We start from the raw sequence: 20,006 nt of genomic DNA on the forward strand, positions 1-20,006 counted from the left end.
CATCGTATTCGTAATCAGCGACCCTAAAAACCACCGAGTGACAAAATTAAGATTAATTGCATAAAGTAAACATTCTGTTCCATATTAGATCCGCCCTCGGATCCGCCATTTTGATTTATGGAAAACTAAAATCGAATTCGTAATCAGCCTTCGAGTAGGAAAATTTAGGCCATATTTGGTCCGCCATCTTTAAATTTTACATTCTAATTTACTTTTTTTAAAAGTATACAATTTTTTTGCCTCTATGGATGAGAATTGAATATTATTCACGCACGTTTAACTCCTTAGCAGTGTAGTCAAAATAAAGTTTTCGTGTCACAACTGTGCTAAATTTTTTTATTTATTTTAATACCAGATATTATTATATTTTATGTTTTTGGGGTTACTGAATCCAAATATTTGGATGGGTAAATGGGTAAAAAAATAACCAAACTTGAAAAAATGAAATTTATTTTCTGTTTTTGAAATTAAAACCGCTATATTTAATTTTTGTTTTAAACGAAATTCTTTTCTTTCACACCGGAATCGAAAAGAGCACACTCAAAACCTATAAGAAATATACTTGCGGTATAAAATATAATCCGTTTTATTCATAAAAGTATAGGTTTAATTTGCGTAAAGAATTTTCTTATTTCAGGCGTTAATGAGTTAATCATTAAAATAATATTATAATATTTGGGGAGAGTGGGACAAACTGTTCAGATGTCAATATCTCCGAAATGGCGAGATTGTCAAAACTGTTGTTTAGAATTTTAAAACAACCATGTGTAGTATACCTTATTTTCAAACTAACATTTATGCTCAAAATGAGCTTATGGGGCAAACAGCAATAATTTGAATAAGTTAAAATTTGACTGGTTCCCTTCTTAAATTATTTTCTTCATGTAAATAGTAATTTTTTCTATAATTATTGAAATACCAGATTTTCTGTCTTGGTAGTTAAGACTTGCAATGCAGATATCAAATTTTCTTGCACTTTCTTTCTTCTTTTCTGGACGTTTCGTGAAACCATGGCTACTTTTTTCGTAATTCGATGACGTTGTCGCAAAAGGTTTAATTGGTGCACTAGTATCTTTATATAAAAAAAAGTTTGCAATCTTATAATCGAGTCAGTCGAAATATAAAATAAATGAACTAAAAAGAGTTGTAAAAATGAAAATGTTTTTTTTGTTTACGGTGATTTTTGTGACACGAGTCGAGGTCGAGGGCGCCGCGAGACCTTTACTCGTGTCACAAAAATCGTCGTGAACAAATTGGCTGCCTTTATTCCCGTATTACTAACGATATTTTTTATTCCTAATGCACAAAAGTGTCGATTTCAGATAGCAGACGACAGGGAGTAAAAGTCATTCACTTGTTCGACTTGTATGAAAATGGCGGCCTTTTTTACCTTGGGCAAAAAAAGCATGGGACCAGCTGTTTTTTTGCCCTTGGAAAAAAATCGCCTTTTTAATACGGTCGAATAAAATTTATGCATGTGGAATAAAAAAAAGTTTTCAGAGAAATTAAGAAAATTGAGACTTTTTTCGACTTACTTTAAAAAATTGCCATTTTTTCGTCTTTTCCTTCAAACTTTAAACATAAAAATACCACAATTTTTAGCAAAAAATGCAAGTTGTTTTGATTTTGATAATGCAAAAAGTAACTATAAATAAATTTAAAAAAAAAATTTGAATCATTTTTTAAGACATAATTAAATTTTTGAAATATATGTATAATAAAAATCTTTCTGAATAGTTGATATTTTGTAAAATTGAATTGAAAAATAATTAATTTTTTTTAGGTATTTTGTTATAATTTAAAAAAATTTAATAATTAAATAATAATAAATAATTTAAAAAGACAGGCAAAAATAAGGCTTTTTTAGTATATACTATTAAAATAACTATGACATTTATTAAAAAAATTTCTTTTACATGTAATAAATAATTTATTTAACAATTTGTAAAAAAAAAATTTTCATTTTTATTTCAAAATAGCGGCGATATACGCCATTTTCGAAAATGCCCATTTTCGGTGGTAAGATCGATTCCAAACTTTCTATAACAGATAAAACCAAAAACGAAGTGACATTTTCTTCGTTAGATATTTCTTTAAGTGTGGAACCTCAAAAAAGTGGAATTTTTTTGCCCCCTTTTTTAAGAGTACTTTTTCCCCAAAATATGCAAAAAAAAGGTGTTCTTATTCAGAATTTCTTTCATAAAATAAAGAGAGTTAGAAATTTTTCAGTTTTTGAGGTTTTACTTATAGGCATGATGACGCTGCATCAAAAGGTTTTCGAGGTCGCTAATTACGAAAATTGAATCAGATTTTTAAAATTTAAAATGGCGGATCCAATATGGCGACATTCTTTTTTAAAATCATTGGATTTGCTTGAAAATCGTTACGGGGGGATTTTGGGGTCGCTGATGCGAATATGACATAATTTTTTTAAAATTAAAAATGGCGGATGCAATATGGTGGACGAAAAAAAAATTAAAATAAAAAAATTTTCTTTTCCCCCATGTTGAATCCGCCATTTTGAATTTTGAAAATTTAATATCTAATTTGTGATTAGCAAAACCAAATACATTTTTCTTCATACCTCGGTCGAAAGTACGTACTTCCCTCTGCGATTTCGCAGCAGAAAGTCAAACATTTGTGCTTTGGTTGATTTTCATACCCAACCTCTATTACAGCGGGAGTAAAAGAATTCTCTGTCGTTAAAAACACCACCGCCGGTAAATAAGAAAATTTCGAGTTCAATGACAATTTAACGAGTAATTGTTATCGCAATATAAAATGAGAAAAAAATTATCAAGAAAACTTTTTATACTTTATAAATTTATTATCCACAAGCTCTAAATATTGAAATGAACAAAATCTTTTGCTGATATAATTATTTTCAAAACTTATTTTAATAAACATTAAAAACAAAAATAAAATAATTAAAAAATTTTTAATTTCTTTTTTAATACGTGCCAAAATGTTATAATAAAATTTTAATCATTTGAAGAAATAATGAACTTGTGTTTATTAGAACGTTTAGAATTTTAAAAACATAACATTAATTTTGTACCACCAGAAATATTTTTTTTTTGAAAATATAATATTAATTTATCTTTTTCACATTTTTTTTCGTGCCTGCCCCCGACCAGAAGCACTCGCTTCGCTCGTGCATCAAATGTCGGGGCAGGCAAATATTGTTTGCAAGAGAAAGACAAAAGCGAGGAGCAAAAGTAAATAAAGATGGCCGGCTGTCAAATGAAACACGATTGCAATTTTCTTAAAAAATAAATTAGCGAGCGTACTTTCGACCGTATATAAAGAAAAATAGTATACATTACACGGGCAGAAATTGTAATGTAATATACTATTTGTTTGTCTTTTTTAAAAAATGCAAATGAGAAAACATTTAAATCATTCGATTGCTTATCCGCATACAAAAACATCTTTGACATGGCGAAGAATAAGGATGTATAACTTTTGTTTTACATCGAATTTTGCAATAATATTTTAGAAGAGTATTCTTGACACTATAAGAAATCCGAAAATAAAAACAAAAAAATCGATTTTTTTGACATTTTGAACTGGAATGTCCCCTTAAAGAATAAGAAGTCTTTACAGGCCAATTTAAACATGAAAACAAGCTTCTAATTTTTAGAAATTCAATATTTTTAGTATTTTTAATTTATATTATCAAAAATCTAAATAAATAAAAAAAATAATATTTTAGAATTATTTTTCAAATTTTGAAATAAAAATTTATATTTAAAATTTTAATTGACATTCATCAAAAAATTAATTAGTTTTTTTTTAATATACAAAAACTCTTTTAAAGAAAACATTTTAAATTTGGTAAAATCTTTTACAAATAATAGAATTTTTATTAAAAAATATTAATAAAAGTGATCAAATTTTTGTAGAATTTTAATTATGAACAGGACCATAATTTCTTAAAAAATTCAATGAGTCCAAAAAGTAAATATTCATAAATTTTTATTTACATTGGGGTGAGGCTTTCTGAAGTGTACTCATGATTTGCGAAGGGTATTTTAATTTTATTGAAACACTATATTTTAAAAGTAAATGAGATAATTAATTAAATTTTCTTTACAGCATTTTATTCTACGTAAAATGTGGAACTATTACAAAAAAAATTTCTGGGCCCGCATTTTATTTACGAAATAAAGCTATATTTTTGTTAAGCGCCATATTATTTGCCATATTGGATCCGCCATTTTGAATTTAATTTTTATTAAAATTTTCGAAATTATGTATCAAATGCTTAATAAATAAAGCATTAACTAACAAATTGAAACCAATTCAACGCAGGTAACTCGGCAGTGCAACCGCCCGCGAAACTGCACGCTCCATGTCTTTTTTACAGCGCGTAACAGGCTTAAAAAACCATCGGTACACTTCAGAAAGCCTTACCAATTGTTCGAAGATAATTGAATCTTAAATAATTATACGAATTAGTTTTTTAAAATATTTGCGATTGTTCACAACTGGAGGCGGGGTGAGAGTCAAAAATTGATGAAAAATTGTCCATTTGGTTTATGGAACAACGATATAATTTATACCTCTCACTCATACCTCGTTCTCGATCTCCCTTTCTTTTACTCCTTAATCTATCTGTGAGTGAAAAAAGAAAAATAATTAGCCAATAAGAAAATAAGACGCTTATTTCGTATTTTGGCTTGAAAGTAAAATTTCCCACTTTTCCTTCCCCTATCAAATTCTGTTCCTCCCTTTCTACCTGACACGGAAAATGGAGAAAACATGATACCCCCTTTTATACCCAAAAAGTGGGCATTACTTTCTTAACTATTTGTCTCTCTTTCGCTCCTACTCTAAACTAAAAGGAGAGACAATACCTCCCTCCCTCTCTTTCTCTCTCACTGTGAACAGAATATGTAAGGAAAGACTAACTTAATATATATAGATATAATAATAATATTCGCCTCTCTATCGCTCCTACTCTAAACTAAAAGGACAGGCGATACTTCCCTCTCCTTCTCTCTTTCAACCTTTCTCTCTCACTGCGGACAGAATGTACACGCTGGACAGAACATACCGGCTGTGGACAGACTGATATGAAAGAAAGAATTCAAAGATTATTATAGTTAATTGTCATACAAGGAATCATTTGAAGTTAATTTTTAAAACCAATCATGTAAGCCGTTTCCCGGAAAAAAATTCTGTTATATTAAACCACGTTTAATTGTTAAGTATAATTGGAAGTGTATTTCAAGTGATCCAGTTGAAGAACTCCTAATGTAAAAAAATTAACCCTAATAAAATTATTGATCAAGAAATTCCGTTGTGGAAGAATTCTAAATAGAGCAAAGAAAGTTTACATTTATTATTTAAAACTATTAAAAAAATGGAAATTCTAATCCATCTTTTGATTTAAGGGGTGACGTACACTTATGATTTTCAAAAAATCGATTTTTTAAATGCATTTTCTAAAAGTATACCATTTCAAAAGTATTCTCTGAAAATTCAATACAAATCTCACCGCTACAACTGAATTCAGCCGTTCAAATTTGCAAAAATGGTCATAACTTTGTTAATTATTTACCGATTTTAATCTTTCTTTTTTTAATTTGATTTATTTTTTTACGCCGAATCCAAAAATGATTTTATATTTTTTAAAAATACAACATTTTTGGTAATGACAAAAAAAAAATTTTTAACAACAAATGTTTATTATTATTTATCACATTGGACAAAAAATTCTTTTCATACATATTATTCCATTGAATTTAAAATAATATTATGACAAAAATATATTTAAATTATTTATATACTAGCGACATACACCTCGCTCGCTAACGCTCGCTCGGTTGTCATCTTATTTATTTCTCCTGACATATATATTTATTATTACACATTATTATTATTATATTTGAAATTTTATTATTTATTGAATAGCATCTTCATTGTTAAAATATACATATAAGTAGTATATGTACATATTAATATTAATTTTGTATATAATTGCATATTATTAAATTAATAATTCAGTTCTTTTGATGAATTTTAATCTAATTTTTAAGAATAATTTCAATAATTACATTTTTCGAGAAAATTTATTAAAATTGAATTATTGCGAGGATTTTATAAAAAAAGTTTTAAATAATTGATTTTTTAATAACAATTTAGATAAATTCTATTTTTAATATTTCAATTCTTATGAAAGTTTAATTCTTTTAGAAAATAATTGAATATTCTTGTAGAATTTTGTCAAAATGTTTTTAGATAATTAAATTCTTTTTGGAAATTTTATTAAAGTATAATAGAAATACAAATTATTGAATTAAGAAAAATTTGTGAAAATAATCGAATTCTTGTGTTGGATATAATTGAATTCTTGTTATTTATAGAAATAATGGAACTTTTACAATTAATTTTATTAAAATTTTTTAGGAAACTCCAGGATGTCCTTAGCATATTTTTTAACAATAAAAAATTATTGTTTAAACAAATTATTGAAAATTTAATTTTTCTTAACTTTTTTTTAATATTATAAAAAATTGGAACTGCCCTTGATATAAAAATTTTAATTTGTAGTATCAAATAAATAGTTATTTGTAGCAAATTCGAATTATTTAAGTCAAATGAATGGAATAATTAAATCTAATAAATATTGCTTTAAATCAATTAGGTTAATTACTTGATTCAGTAATGCATGGATTTTAATTCAAATAAATATTTATTTGCATCAATAAAATAATTTTTTTAAAATAACTAAATATATATGGGACATTCCGCACGGACAAAATTAAAATTTTATCAGATTCGATTAAAACTTGTTACTCGGTGGTTTTTAGGGTCGCTGATTACGAATCTAGACTACCGGTCAAAATTGAGAGACCATCCATTTTCAGGTGATTGAAAAACATTTTAAAACATAAAATGTATGGAAACTAAAATATTTTGCTTCTTATTTTTTGAAAGATGATAAAATTTTGAAAAGAACAAGATCTTTTAGAAGTGATTTGGCCAATATTTTATTTAGATATTTTTAAAAAATTGTTATTTTCAATGTCTTACAAAAATTTGAATAACTTTTAAAATATTAAACGCTTTTTAATGATCTTAAGCTTATTTTACAGGTCATTTGCTACACTATAAGAATTACTTATAGGCATTAACGTGTAATTTTTTTCCTAGAAAATGCAGGCCGTCAAAGTTGGAACAAAAAAATTCAAAAAATTTGGAACAATTTTTCTGTACTAAAAACTATTTTAGAAAATATATAAAACATTATGTGGTGTAGATTTTTCAAGAAAATTTAATAAAAAAAATACGTTTGAATTTTAAAAATTATTTTTCTGTAAATAAGAATGTTTCAAATTTTTTATATTTTTTTGGTTCAAGTTTTTATTTTAGAAGTTATTCAAATTTTTGTAAAACATTGAAAATGGCGATTTTTTTAAAATATCTAAATGAATTATTGGCCAAACGACTTCTGAAATATCTTCTTCTGTTCAAAATTTTATCATCTTTAAAAAAATGAGCAGAAAAAAATTTTAGTTTCAATAAATTTTATGTTTTAAAACGATTTTCATTCGACTGAAAATGGTTGGTCTCTCAATTTTGACGGGTAGTCTAAAGTCACTTTTTAAAAATTCAAAATGGCGGATCCAATATGAAGAAAAAATTTTCAAATTTATCCTATTCCCTTAAAACGTGTTACTCGGGGGCTTTTAGGGTCGCAGATTATGAATATAAAGTTAGTTTGTAGAACTTGAAAATGATGAATCCAATATGGTGGAAAATTTTTTAAATTTGATCAGATTTAATTAAAAAGTGTTACTCGGGTGTTTTTAGCATATCTGATTACGAATTTGAAGTCACTTTTAAGAAATTCTAGCTTCATACTGTTCTATAATGTAAACAATTTGTTATTATTACAGACTTTAAGCGAAATGTATCAAAATTGGACATTTTTTCAGTCATATGGGATCCACTATTTTCAATTTTTAAATTGTGATTTCAGATTCGTAATCAGATACCTTAAAAAACCCCCGAGTAACACGTTTTAATTATATCTGATCAAATTAAAAAATTTTTCCAACTTATTGGATCCGCTATTTTTATTTCTAAAAAGTGATTTCATATTTGTAATTTGTGGCCCCATAAGCTTTCGAGTAACACGTTTTAAGGGAATCGGATCAAATTTGAAAATTTTTTCCGACATTTTGAATTTTGAATTTTTAAAAAGTGACTTCAGATTCGTAATCAGCGACCCTAAAAACCCCCGAGTAACAAGTTTTAATCGAATCTGTTCAAATTTGAATTTTGTCCGCCATATTGAATCCGCCATTTTGAATTTAAAAAAAACTTAAAATTTATATTCGGGGACCCTAAAAACTGTTAAAGAATGAGTTAGAAATTGATTTACCCCGTTTTTTGCTTTTAATTCATAAAAGTATTTTGAGATTTTAGGACCTTTTGACTTTTGACAGCTCTATTGGCATCGGAAATGAAAATTTGCAAAAAACGCCCATCGGCATCTTAAAGTACATGAATGTAGAAATCTTTTAAGCCCTAGAACGTTTGAATCCATCAAAGCAATTTTTGTTTAGAGCTCTGTCCGTGTTGACGTGGAATTTCCCTTATTTATATCAAATATGCAATTATTTTTCATAATTAATTATTTTAATTTAGACCAATATCTCTTTAATTGCGTCAAATAATTATTTATGTAGTCCTTACACCAAATTTATAATAAATAAATTAATGTTCTTCCATTTGCATACGTAAAAGTATTAGAACACTAAAAAAATTATCTCATTCAAATAATTTTTGTTATCTATATATTAATTGATTCAAATAACTTGAATTATGCGAATATACGAAACTTTTTTCTTAGAAAATGCAAGTTGACAAACTTAGACCAAAAGAATTAAAAAAATTTGAAACAATCTTATAAATCCCTTCGCTGTTTGGAAAAATAATCATATGATTGGCCCAAAATGTTCAGCAAAACCTGGTAGATAAATTTTTATGAAACTTACTATACAAGGGTTGTTGGGGTCGCTGAATATAAAAATGACGTCAAAAAAAATTCAAAATGGTGGATCTAATATGTCGGACAAAATTTTTAAATTTTAAACAGATATTATAAACAAAAAAAAACAATGAACAGAAAGTGTAATGTAAAACCTTTGCAGCCTCCACGCGGCACATTCTGGGGTCATGATTCGTTTTATCAGCTAATGGAAAGGATATAGAATAGAGTACAAAATTTGATAAAAATCGGGATGAATTAAAAAAATTACGTCCCTCATTTTGAATTCATAATATTTTATTTTGAAAGACAAATTTAAATTTAACGACCCAAAATATCCCTAGATACTGAAATTGATAAAAATCCAAATGAATTTTAAAAATTTTCAAAAAGTATGTCCGCCTATTTGGATCCTGCATTTTGAAGTTTTAAAAATGATGGTCAAACTCGAATTCAGCGACCTGAAAAACCCTTAGGTACTGAAATTGATAAAAATCCAAATGAATTTAAAAAATGATGTTCGCCATTTTGAATTTTTTTAAATTAATTAAATTCACCGACTCCAAAAACCCTTATATACTAAATGTGACTTAAATTAGAAATAAATTTTCATAAATATAACTTGTTTTTAAATTGTTATACACTGAGAGACCTTTGGGACTGTAGCGGAACAACGTATGTGACAGCAGCTCCCCTATGGTTTTGGTGCGCTGCGGTAAAATCTTGGGCGCGTGACAGTCCCAAATGTTGGTGAGCAGCTCACCGAAGTAGTGGGAATGCCGCCTTTGGTTTGCAGCTGAACAACTTTGGGACTGTCACACGCCCAAAATTTTACCGCAGCAACCCAAAAGTATAGTCCTGTAGCGTTCCTCCAAAATGGTCAGTAGCAGCCTATCGAAAGTCTGCTGCTGACCCAAAGGTCTCTCAGTGTATCATTTAAAAATAATAAATAATCATTTATTTATTACTTAATTAAGGATCCTTGCAATCAATAGTGTGTTAATAATTATATAAAAATAATATCATGCGTTATTTATTTTATAAATTACATAAGAAATTGCATTTATTTTGCGCTAAGAAGTTTACTACCCAACGGTCGTTAATAGGCAACGGGTTAACAGAAGAATAATTTTTAAAATTCAAACATATTTTTTTTACTAAATTTTCTTGAAAAATCTACGCCATATCATGTTTTATATTTTTTGAAGGATAGTTTTTTGTACAAAAAAATTATTTCAAATTGAAATTTTTGTGTATAATTTTGCCGACCTGCAATTTCTAAGAAAAAATTACACGTTAATGTCTACAAGTAATTCCCATTCTGTAGAAAATAATCTTTAAAGTAAGCTTAAGATCATTAAAAATGTTCATGTTTTTAGAAGTTATTTAAATTTTTGTAAAACATTGACAATAATGATGTTTTAAAAACATCTTACACAGAAATAGAATTGTTAAATCTCAATACTCAATAATCTAATTCTTTTCACTTACATTACAATTCAACACTTCTTATTTTAAAAATTTCATATTTTGGACATTTTGAGCTTTGGAAATTTTGTATTGTAGAAAAATAATTTTTAGATTATGTATGGATTAAAAAATTTAATTTTGAAGTTCTGAATGTTATTCGCATGCTTTATAGTGATAGAACACTACTGCGCATGGCTGACATTGTCAGAACATTACTGCGCATGCGTAACATTGTCCGAACACTGCTGTGAATGCCTGGCATTGATAGAATACTACTGCGCATGCGTAACATTGATAGGACACTACTGCGCATGCCTGACATTCACAGAACACTACTGCGCATGCGTACCATTTGATTGAATACTACTGCGCACGCCTGACATTGTCCTTACATTACTGCGCATGCGTAACATTGTCCGAACACTACTGCGCATGCCTGACATTCACAGAACACTACTGCGCATGCGTAACATTGTCCGAACACTGCTGCGCATGTCTGACATTGATAGAATACTACTGCGCATGCCTGACATTCACAGAACACTACTGTGCATGCCTGGTATTGATAGAATACTACTGCGCATGCGTAACATTGATAGGACACTACTGCGCATGTCTGACATTCACAGAACACTACTGCGCATGCGTAACATTGATAGGACACTACTGCGCATGCCTGACATTCACAGAATACTACTGCGCATGTCTGACATTGATAGAATACTACTGCGCATGCCTAACATTGATAGAACACTACTGCGCATGCCTGACATTCACAGAACACTACTGCGCATGCGTATATGTATGTACAATGAGTATGTATGCATACGATACGATGAATAAATGATAAAAGCCGAACGACCGAACGATGAAGTACGAAGTTACTAATATATATATATATATATATATATATATATATATATATATTAATTTCTGTAAAATTTTTGAATTAGTAAGACAATACGTATAGTTTCACTTTATATTTTCAGCACGTAGAAACAAAAAACAATTTTCTAAAGGAAAAAACATCAGTTCTCAATTTGATTTAATTTTATAATTGCTCTTTATATTACACAAAAATTTCTTTTTTCTATTTTCAACAAGAAGCAATATTATGTAATATTGTATATAACATTGTAAGAATATTATTGTAAATTTGAATTTACATAAATTTTCATACAAATTTTTTAACACGTTATATTGTTTTAAATTTCACTGTGCACATTTTGAAATAATAAAGTTAATTGAAATTACTTACCTCTGATAAAACTCAGTCAAAAATAAAAAATGGTAACTTTAAAATAAAAAGTCCATCCTTGGCAACAACATAACCTCAATACAAGTTGTGTTGAAAGGTTTGCGAACAAGAAATTATATTTGCAACGCGTGCACTTTTAATCAATGTCGTGGCTTACGTAGATATGTAAATACAGACAAACTTAGGTATTTTACGTATTTAATATCAAAAACCTCGAGTGACGCGTAACTAGTCAACCCTGTTTTAAAGTGAGACTACTTTCCAACCTTGGATGCTACGCAGATGAATTGGCACATGTTTCTAGTGTTGCTAGTTGCTTCTTTAACTTTTGATTACATTTTTTAGTTATTGTATACTTTAAGTGTTCATATTGTTGAATTTATGAACAAAAATTGTGAGCAAAATTTATATTTTTTGAAGGCATTGGCCTAATAACCCTGAAAGAGTGTTATACGTTCAAGGAAGACCCGAAAGACAAAATAAGTTTACTCGATATGGAAAACGAATCTTTTCTTGATCAGTTTCCAGATGAAATTTATGAAAAGGTAAAATACAAATAGTGTTAGTTTGGAAATTGTTGATTCTTTTAAACTTTAGACCCTTTTTCTTTGAATATATGTAAAAAATTTTATGCTACTGTTTGCGTGTATAAAGTGCAACTTTCATACGAGAAATTATTTTGAGGTTAAGTTTAATTAACTGGTAAAAAAATTGAAATACAATTTATAGGTTTTCTATAATTGCATATTCTGATTAATGTTTACATGTGACGCGAGACGAGAAAAGGTATCTATCGCCGCAAAAAAGAATTTTACAGGGCGAGTTTTAAAATTAACAGAAAACCAGTGTATTTACGCTAAAATTTATTGAATTGCACCATAAACTCAAAATCAATTTTTTTAAATGATAGGTACCTTTTCTCGTGTCGTGTCACATAACAAAAAAATCCAGCACTAATCCACTAAACTTAAGTATTAAAAAAGTATTTCATTAATTATAGGTTCTCATAAAATCATCTCTAATCAGGAAACTCAGATTTATTATAAGCTTCTTTCATTTTTAAGAAATTCGATATTGAACATAATATTGTACTTTTAATTTCGAAAAATAGTAAAATATAAAATGTCGAAGCCATTCCATTTATTGAGTAGAAGAAGACAGGATCAAATTATTGAGAAAAAATTAAGTTGTAAAGAATCATTTGAGTCTCAATTACCAGAAGGAAAAAAAACATGTTTTGATCAAAGTGCCATAAATCAGATGATTTCAATGCGAGAAGTCCACACAGTAATGCGTGAAAGTTCACTGCAAAATAATGAGAAAAAACGAAAGTTGTATTGTGAAACTGATAAAATTTCATCTAATTCATCTACTTCATCTGCAAATACAAATTCAGTTCAGGAAAGTCAAGTAAACAAATGTGAAACTCCTCAGAATATACGAACAGATTTACAAGAATTAGTCGTTAATGATAATATAGCAGGAAGTAAGTGCAATAAACTTCTACAAATTTTAAAGAATCATGGTCACGATAAGGAATTGCCAAAAGATAGTCGAACTCTCAAAGGTACACCGCGATCCGAAACGTCTAAGATTATTGAAATAGATAATGGACGTTATTACCATTTCGGCATAAGTTCAGGTCTTGAACGCTCTTTAAAAACTTACTTTGAGACTTATCCGAATGAGATAAAAATTAATATTAACGTGGATGGTATTTCTATAGCAAAGAGTTCTAACAGTAGTTTTTGGCCAATTCTAGCTTCAATAGTAACAGATTTTTATACAGAACCTTTTCTTGTGGGTATTTATCATGGCGAAAAAAAACCTGCAAATTTCAATAATTTAATGGAGCCTTTTGTTGATGATGCATCTGAAATTTCAAAAAATGGTTTATTGATAAATGGTAAAAAAATCGCAATATCTATAAACGCTATAGTATGCGACGCACCAGCTAAGGCTTGTGTGACAAATACTATTCACCCTTCAGAATACTACAGTTGCCCCAAATGTTGTTTTGGAAAAGGTTCTTACGAAGATTGCGTCAATTTCTCAGAAAAAATAGGAACTTTAAGAACTGATGAAAGTTTTCGTCGTCGAGACAGACCTGAACATCATAAAAGTGGGATATGCGTTCTAGAAAGACTAAATATTGGAATGATTACTCAAATTGTTATCGACTACATGCACCTTGTATGCTTAGGTGTAGTTAAGCATTTAATAAAATTGTGGGTTACTGGAAAAAAGTGGAATTGTAAGTTTCCCAAAACAGTTCTAGAAGCATTGGATGCAAACCTGGAAAATTTATCTTCATCTATACCAGAAGAATTTTCTCGAAAACCTCGGCCTCTTAGTGAATATAAAAACTGGAAGGCTACAGAATTTCGGCAATTCTTATTATATACTGGACCGCTGGTTTTGCTTGATGTGTTAACAAAAGATCTGTATAATCATTTTATCACTTTAAGCGTCGCTATGCGAATTTTTCTCTCTCCTAAATCAAGTAAAGATGTAAAGTGGGTGAAGTACGCAGAGTCTTTAATGGAATATTTTGTTGAAAATTTCGTCCTTTTATATGGTAGAAAAAATTTATCGTACAATGTTCATAACCTATTACACCTAGGAGAAGAGGTTTTAAAATTTGGAAATTTGGACAAAATTAGTAGTTTTCCGTTTGAAAATTACATGCAAAAAATTAGTAATTGTTTACAAACTAGTGCAAAGCCATTGGAGCAAATTATCAACCGACATTGTGAGAAAAATTTATTACCTATTAAACAGAAAAAGAAAAGCGATTTTCCTAAAATCATTACCTGTGAGAAAACTGGGACAATTACAAAAGTTGAATTTGAAAACTTTGTCATTACAAAAAACGAACCCAATAATTGTTGCATGCTGGATGATGGTTCCATTGTTAGTGTTTCTAATATCCTTAAAATAAATGGTGCCTTAACAATTAAAGTTCGTCGATTTTTGAGAGGTGAATCTTTTTTTGACAAATCGATGAAGATTGATTCAAGGCATATTGGAATATCGTTAGTAACCGACAAGTTTTTGCCGAACTCTGAAGAAGTTCTGCTTTCTAGAGTTCAATTAAAATGTGTGAAGCTACCTTACAATCTTGACTTTGTAGTACTGCCAATGACACATGCTAAATAGAAAACAATTTTAAAATAAAAACTATTTTTGTTGGTGAGATTTTACATTTATGTATTTAAGATTCTAAACAAATATATTTATACCATCTGTTTAAGTACATATAAACCGTTGAAATCTTGTGATAAAAATATTTGGTCAACTGCATTTCTTTATATATATATATATACATTTACCTTTCATTTTTAATTTCAGATATTGTCAAAGAAATATCTTGTCGTTAAATTCCTTGATGAAGATAATTCGTTTCAAGAGGTTCCAACAATATGGCTTACATATGAAAACACTCAATTATTTTGCTACATAAATACTTTTAGTTCAATTTACTAAATGAAATGAAAAAAATATTACTAATAACTTTAATATTCTTAGAGTGCTATGAAGAGGCTCGAGATGCAGCAGACAAATCTTCTGTAGAAGTTGACGACAAAGAGGAGGATGATTGCCGTCGCAGAGTAATAAAACCACCATCTCGTTACACTGAAGATTTCGTTTCTGATTGTGAAATTCCTCCAAATAATAACAATAATTTTGACAGTGAAAATTTGTCAATTGAAGATTTAAACAAATCTAACTCAGATGAAAAATTAAAAGATAATGATGTTAACTTAGCTGAAAAAGTTGTAACACTTGTCAATGAAGAAGTGCTAAACGTAGCAGATGTTAACAAAAATAAATCAAGTGATCTTCATAATCCAGAATCTGAGAATGATAATAATGATCCGGATGTACTTTTGAATAATGGAAATAACCAGAATGATTTATTAAAAATTAATACTGACTAACGTATTTTGAAACAGCGATTACATGATGGCATTGACAAAGAGAATTTCATTTTAGACCTATCCGATTTTGAAGAAAATGAAAATCTATCAGGTAAGGTCATTATCAATTTATAAAAGTTTCCCAGTAAAAAAAACTAATTCAAACGGATTGAAATGAATTAAGATTTTTGGTAGAAAGCGGGATTCATTCAAGCTCTTTGTATATTCAATTGAATTCAATTCAATTTCCCTGAAGTTGTGCAAACGAAATCGCATTCATAAGAAATAACCAAGGTCTGCATTGAATTCGTGGTGACGAATTAAAAAAAATTAAAGGTCCCAAAACTTGTCCATTGAATTAGTAAGAATAGAAGGTTTGGAAGTTCAATACAGTTTGACGAATTTAGGAAAATTGCAATATAGCTTCAATTCGTATTTGTCATAAAGCGGGATTCACTGAAACTCTTTGTGAATTCTTTTTAATTTATTTCAATTAGTTTTTCTTTACTGGGTTTATATTCGCAATGATTTTTGACTTTTAAAACTCCAAGAGTTTAAAATTTATATCCTACTATTGTTTTAAGACCCTAAATTATAATTATAATTGTTTTAACTATAATAATATTTCCACAGATTATTTCATGTCAATTGAAAGAATATTAACAACTATAAATTTATATCTTAAAAGTATTGAAGATCGTTTGCAAATTTTGGAACGTGTTCATCTTGAACAAACAGCACCAAAACCTTTATCTCTTGACTTAATCAATTCAAAGTTACCACTACAACAAGTTGGAGAAATTACGGAATTTGAGAATCTATTGTTAAAAAATGAAGATGCAGTAAAACAATTCGTATGTATATATTTTACTCTCTAAAGAAAAATAGTTAAAGAATTACACAGAATTTTAAATTTTGACTCGGGATAGATTTAGCGAGTATATTAATATGACTAACATATTTTTTTAGAAATACATTGTTTCAATTGCCGGTGGTAATTCTCATAAAGATACAGTTGCACGAGTTCTGACAAAAGTGTTTACGAATACTTGTGCAGAATTATGTTCCTGGGCAGGACAACAGGGTAATTTCGCCGTTCAGAAATTGCATCTCATAGTACTTACTAGAGGTAATGCTTGATTGTTCAAAATGCTGATTTCGTTTTGAAAAGTTCATGAACCTTTTTTTTAATTATTATATTTGATTTTTTATACAAAAATATAATACACGTATTTTTTTAGTTTTTATAAATGGAGAAATTAGCGATTAAATAGTTAATAATGTATATAAATACACGTTTTTCCAATAACATATAACTCTAATTCAAAATATATGCTAAGATATGAAAACTTTAGTTAGTTTTCTACATTTTGACCCGTTTTTAATGTATGCATATACCATCTTTCATATCCTTTTTATTGAAAATAAAAAAAATAAATAAAATTTTAAAAAATATAACTAATATTTAAACGTATTAATTACTTTCAGATACCTTATATTATACGTCAACTATGCAGGAAGCAGAGTTCGAGGCAAACGTTAAAGAATGGTTTAGACTTGCTGGTCAAAGAAAACGACGGGAGAAAACTGCTCTTCACTAAATTTAAAATTTTCTTAAGTACTTAATAATTCAATTTAAATACTACGTTTGTTAAAATTTTTTATTAAAATAATATTATCTTTTACGTATTGTTATCTTGACATCTTACCAATTTTGAAAATAGGAATAAATATGATTATATTAATATAATACAGTTTTAAATTATTTATATTCATGAATTCCTTTACACACATAGCAAATTCATGTTTACATCCCAACCGCATTTAAGTTTTCGCAAATAATCTCAGTATCTGATAAAATATGATGAAAATATTTTTTTTTATATATTTTCTATATTTTAGCTATTGCTAAAATTATTATTTCATAACTGGTTTTCATATAAAACATATTTATATTAAGTCTTAAATGAAAAATTAAGTTTAAAATGGACTCGAAATTCAAATCGAGCCCATATTAATTTTTATGGAGAGAATCGAATTATGAAAATGTGCATAAATCTAATTTTTATACTTTAGATAAGATTTTATAAAGCAAAAAAATATACAAATTCAAATTTTCTAAATGAAAATGAAGTATTATAAGAATTATAATTAATAATTATAAAATAAATTATACTTTTACAAAGCTCACAAGCAAGGTTAAGAAATTTTTGTTGTTTTCCAATTGAAAGGAAATAAAATTTTGTCATTTTAACATTGTTTTGTTATCTTTACTTATTTTGCTAAAGTTATTATTTATTTTTATTTATTTTATATTCAAGTGTCAAAATCTTATTCTCTCTGCAAATATTTGAAACTGAAATAAATGTTGAATTGAATATATTGCAATTATGGATTCAGGGTAATCATATACTATATTTTTGTTTTTATATAACTTTTTATACAGTAATTTCAAGTTATATTAAATTGGGATGTAATAAATTATTTTACTATATGTAGTTCACTTCTTTATTAAAACAATAATTTATTTAACGAACAACAAACTCATGCACTTAAAAATTTTTGAGGTTATCTGTTATTAAACATTGCCGATAAATGTTACTGAATTGTGACACCTGAGGCAACTAAATGTTACTTCTTGGTTATGACATTTTGTTACTGCTTTGAGTGAGAAATATAATGTCATCTTGTGACCACCTTGTATATCACTTGTTACTGCTTTTCGCTATTTTGTTACAAGTTTGTTACTTGTATTGCTAGTAACTGTGTTGCCTGGGTTGTGACGTTATTTTTACGATTTACGTCACAATAGCACTAATCTGAGAACATTTTTTCTAGTATTTGAATTTTGGTAATATTAATTGTCTTTGTTAAAGTAAATTTGTTACAGTGTCTGTTTTAGTATTTGTTTAAGTAATTATTCTACACTTAGCAGAAGTCCAATTGAAACATTGGCGCTCCACATTAAGGAATTTTGATAAATTAGTTTAGTTTTAGTGAGTTGGCAGGCTTTGTATTTGACAAATTTGACAATAAATTGATGCAAAGTATTATACATGCTTCATTGTTTAATTTCATTTTGTCTCGATGATTTGTTTCGGAAAATTGTTTATTTTTGGAATTTTAATATTTTGGCCATTGTTACAGTGACCTTTACTTTGCTTATAAATATTGAAAGTCAATCATAATGAACCAAGTTTGTAAGCCTCTGTTATTAATTATATCTTATCTCTTTTGAATCGACGAAATTAATTAACTGTTTATTTACGAAGTTATTATTATCTCTTATTTTTAATTTAAATTTGTCCTCTGTAAGGGCGAATATAGAAAAAGTGAGTGATCACATGACTTTGACTCTACCTCTGAAAATTGAAAATTTTGGGGGAAATTCGCAAGTGGGGACACCCCCCTCACCCAAGGGAAGACCATGTCCCTAACAAGTGGTCGACGCCATGCTCATTAGTTTCCCGGATACTGAATATATTAGTCGCGTTCTCGCACTTTACAGTTTTCTTTGGAAAGTTCTCTTTTGCTGCAGTGGTGACAATTGGCAGTTAATTGATAAATTATTATTAATTAATATCCCCGGTTGTTATCAGAGTAGTGCTATCCTGTTTTTTTTATTATTATTAAATCTTTTGAAAATTTGGTGACAAGGCGTCGGAACGACGCGTTACAGTAAAAGTGCGTTAATTTAAAAGTAAATCTTTGCAACACTTCTGGAAGCAATTAGTTTTCGTTCTACTTGCGTTACAGTACAAGTGCGTTAATTTAAAAGTAAATCTTTGCAACATTTCTGGACGCAATTTGCTTTCGTAATATTTTTCATAATTTTCACTACCCTGATTTTAAACATACTTAAGAATTTTCCTTCTCAATCTGAAGCAACGCCTCCATATTCATAATTTTCTGTCCCGCAGACTTGGATTCTGTTGCCTTTGGACGTACCTACTTTGAGTCCCAACTTCATAATAAAATAAGATAATTTTCACCACTTCACTTAATTCACTATAACTTTCAATATATTATTGTCCCTCCTTTCACTAATAAGCCGGTCCTGTGTCCCTATGACCATTGTTGATACAGCATCCATCGCTATTATACTGTTTGTATAATTAGATTTCAGTCTCTGAGATTAAGTACTTTGTGTTGGATTTAAAAGTTGTGTGGTCTTATCTGAACCGATACTTCCAATTCCCAATTTTCATTACTATTTGAACCCAAGTAGTCAATTGAGAGTAGTCCTTTTTTTAAACCTCCAGAGCGTTAGCTCGGTATCGGGAGTGCACCTTGTGAAATTTAGTTTTATCATAATAGAGTTTCGTTTATATTTCTTGTTATGTCAATAACCGTT

The 20,006-nt window shown here is 28.4% G+C and overlaps 1 protein-coding gene across 2 annotated transcripts in view; it reads left to right on the top strand.

Annotated features, from left to right (window-relative positions):
* The window catches only part of LOC122509081, a 144,612-nt gene extending 127,263 nt beyond the window's left edge, over positions 1 to 17,349 (top strand). The window contains exons 1-5 of one of the 2 annotated variants that reach the window (XM_043622842.1): positions 14,847 to 14,924; positions 15,084 to 15,764; positions 16,286 to 16,506; positions 16,622 to 16,781; positions 17,141 to 17,349. In XM_043622842.1, coding sequence (XP_043478777.1) covers positions 16,294 to 16,506; positions 16,622 to 16,781; positions 17,141 to 17,253 — 486 coding nt within the window. In that variant the 5' untranslated portion in view covers positions 14,847 to 14,924; positions 15,084 to 15,764; positions 16,286 to 16,293 and the 3' untranslated portion in view covers positions 17,254 to 17,349. Of the gene's footprint in view, positions 1 to 14,846; positions 14,925 to 15,083; positions 15,765 to 16,285; positions 16,507 to 16,621; positions 16,782 to 17,140 lie in introns of those variants that run through there. The other variant, XM_043622841.1, reaches the window with a different exon arrangement.
* Positions 17,350 to 20,006: the final 2,657 nt, after the last annotated feature.

This window comes from Leptopilina heterotoma, unplaced genomic scaffold (genome assembly GCF_015476425.1).
Source record: "Leptopilina heterotoma isolate Lh14 unplaced genomic scaffold, ASM1547642v1 Lhet_597, whole genome shotgun sequence".
NCBI lineage: Eukaryota > Metazoa > Arthropoda > Insecta > Hymenoptera > Figitidae > Leptopilina > Leptopilina heterotoma.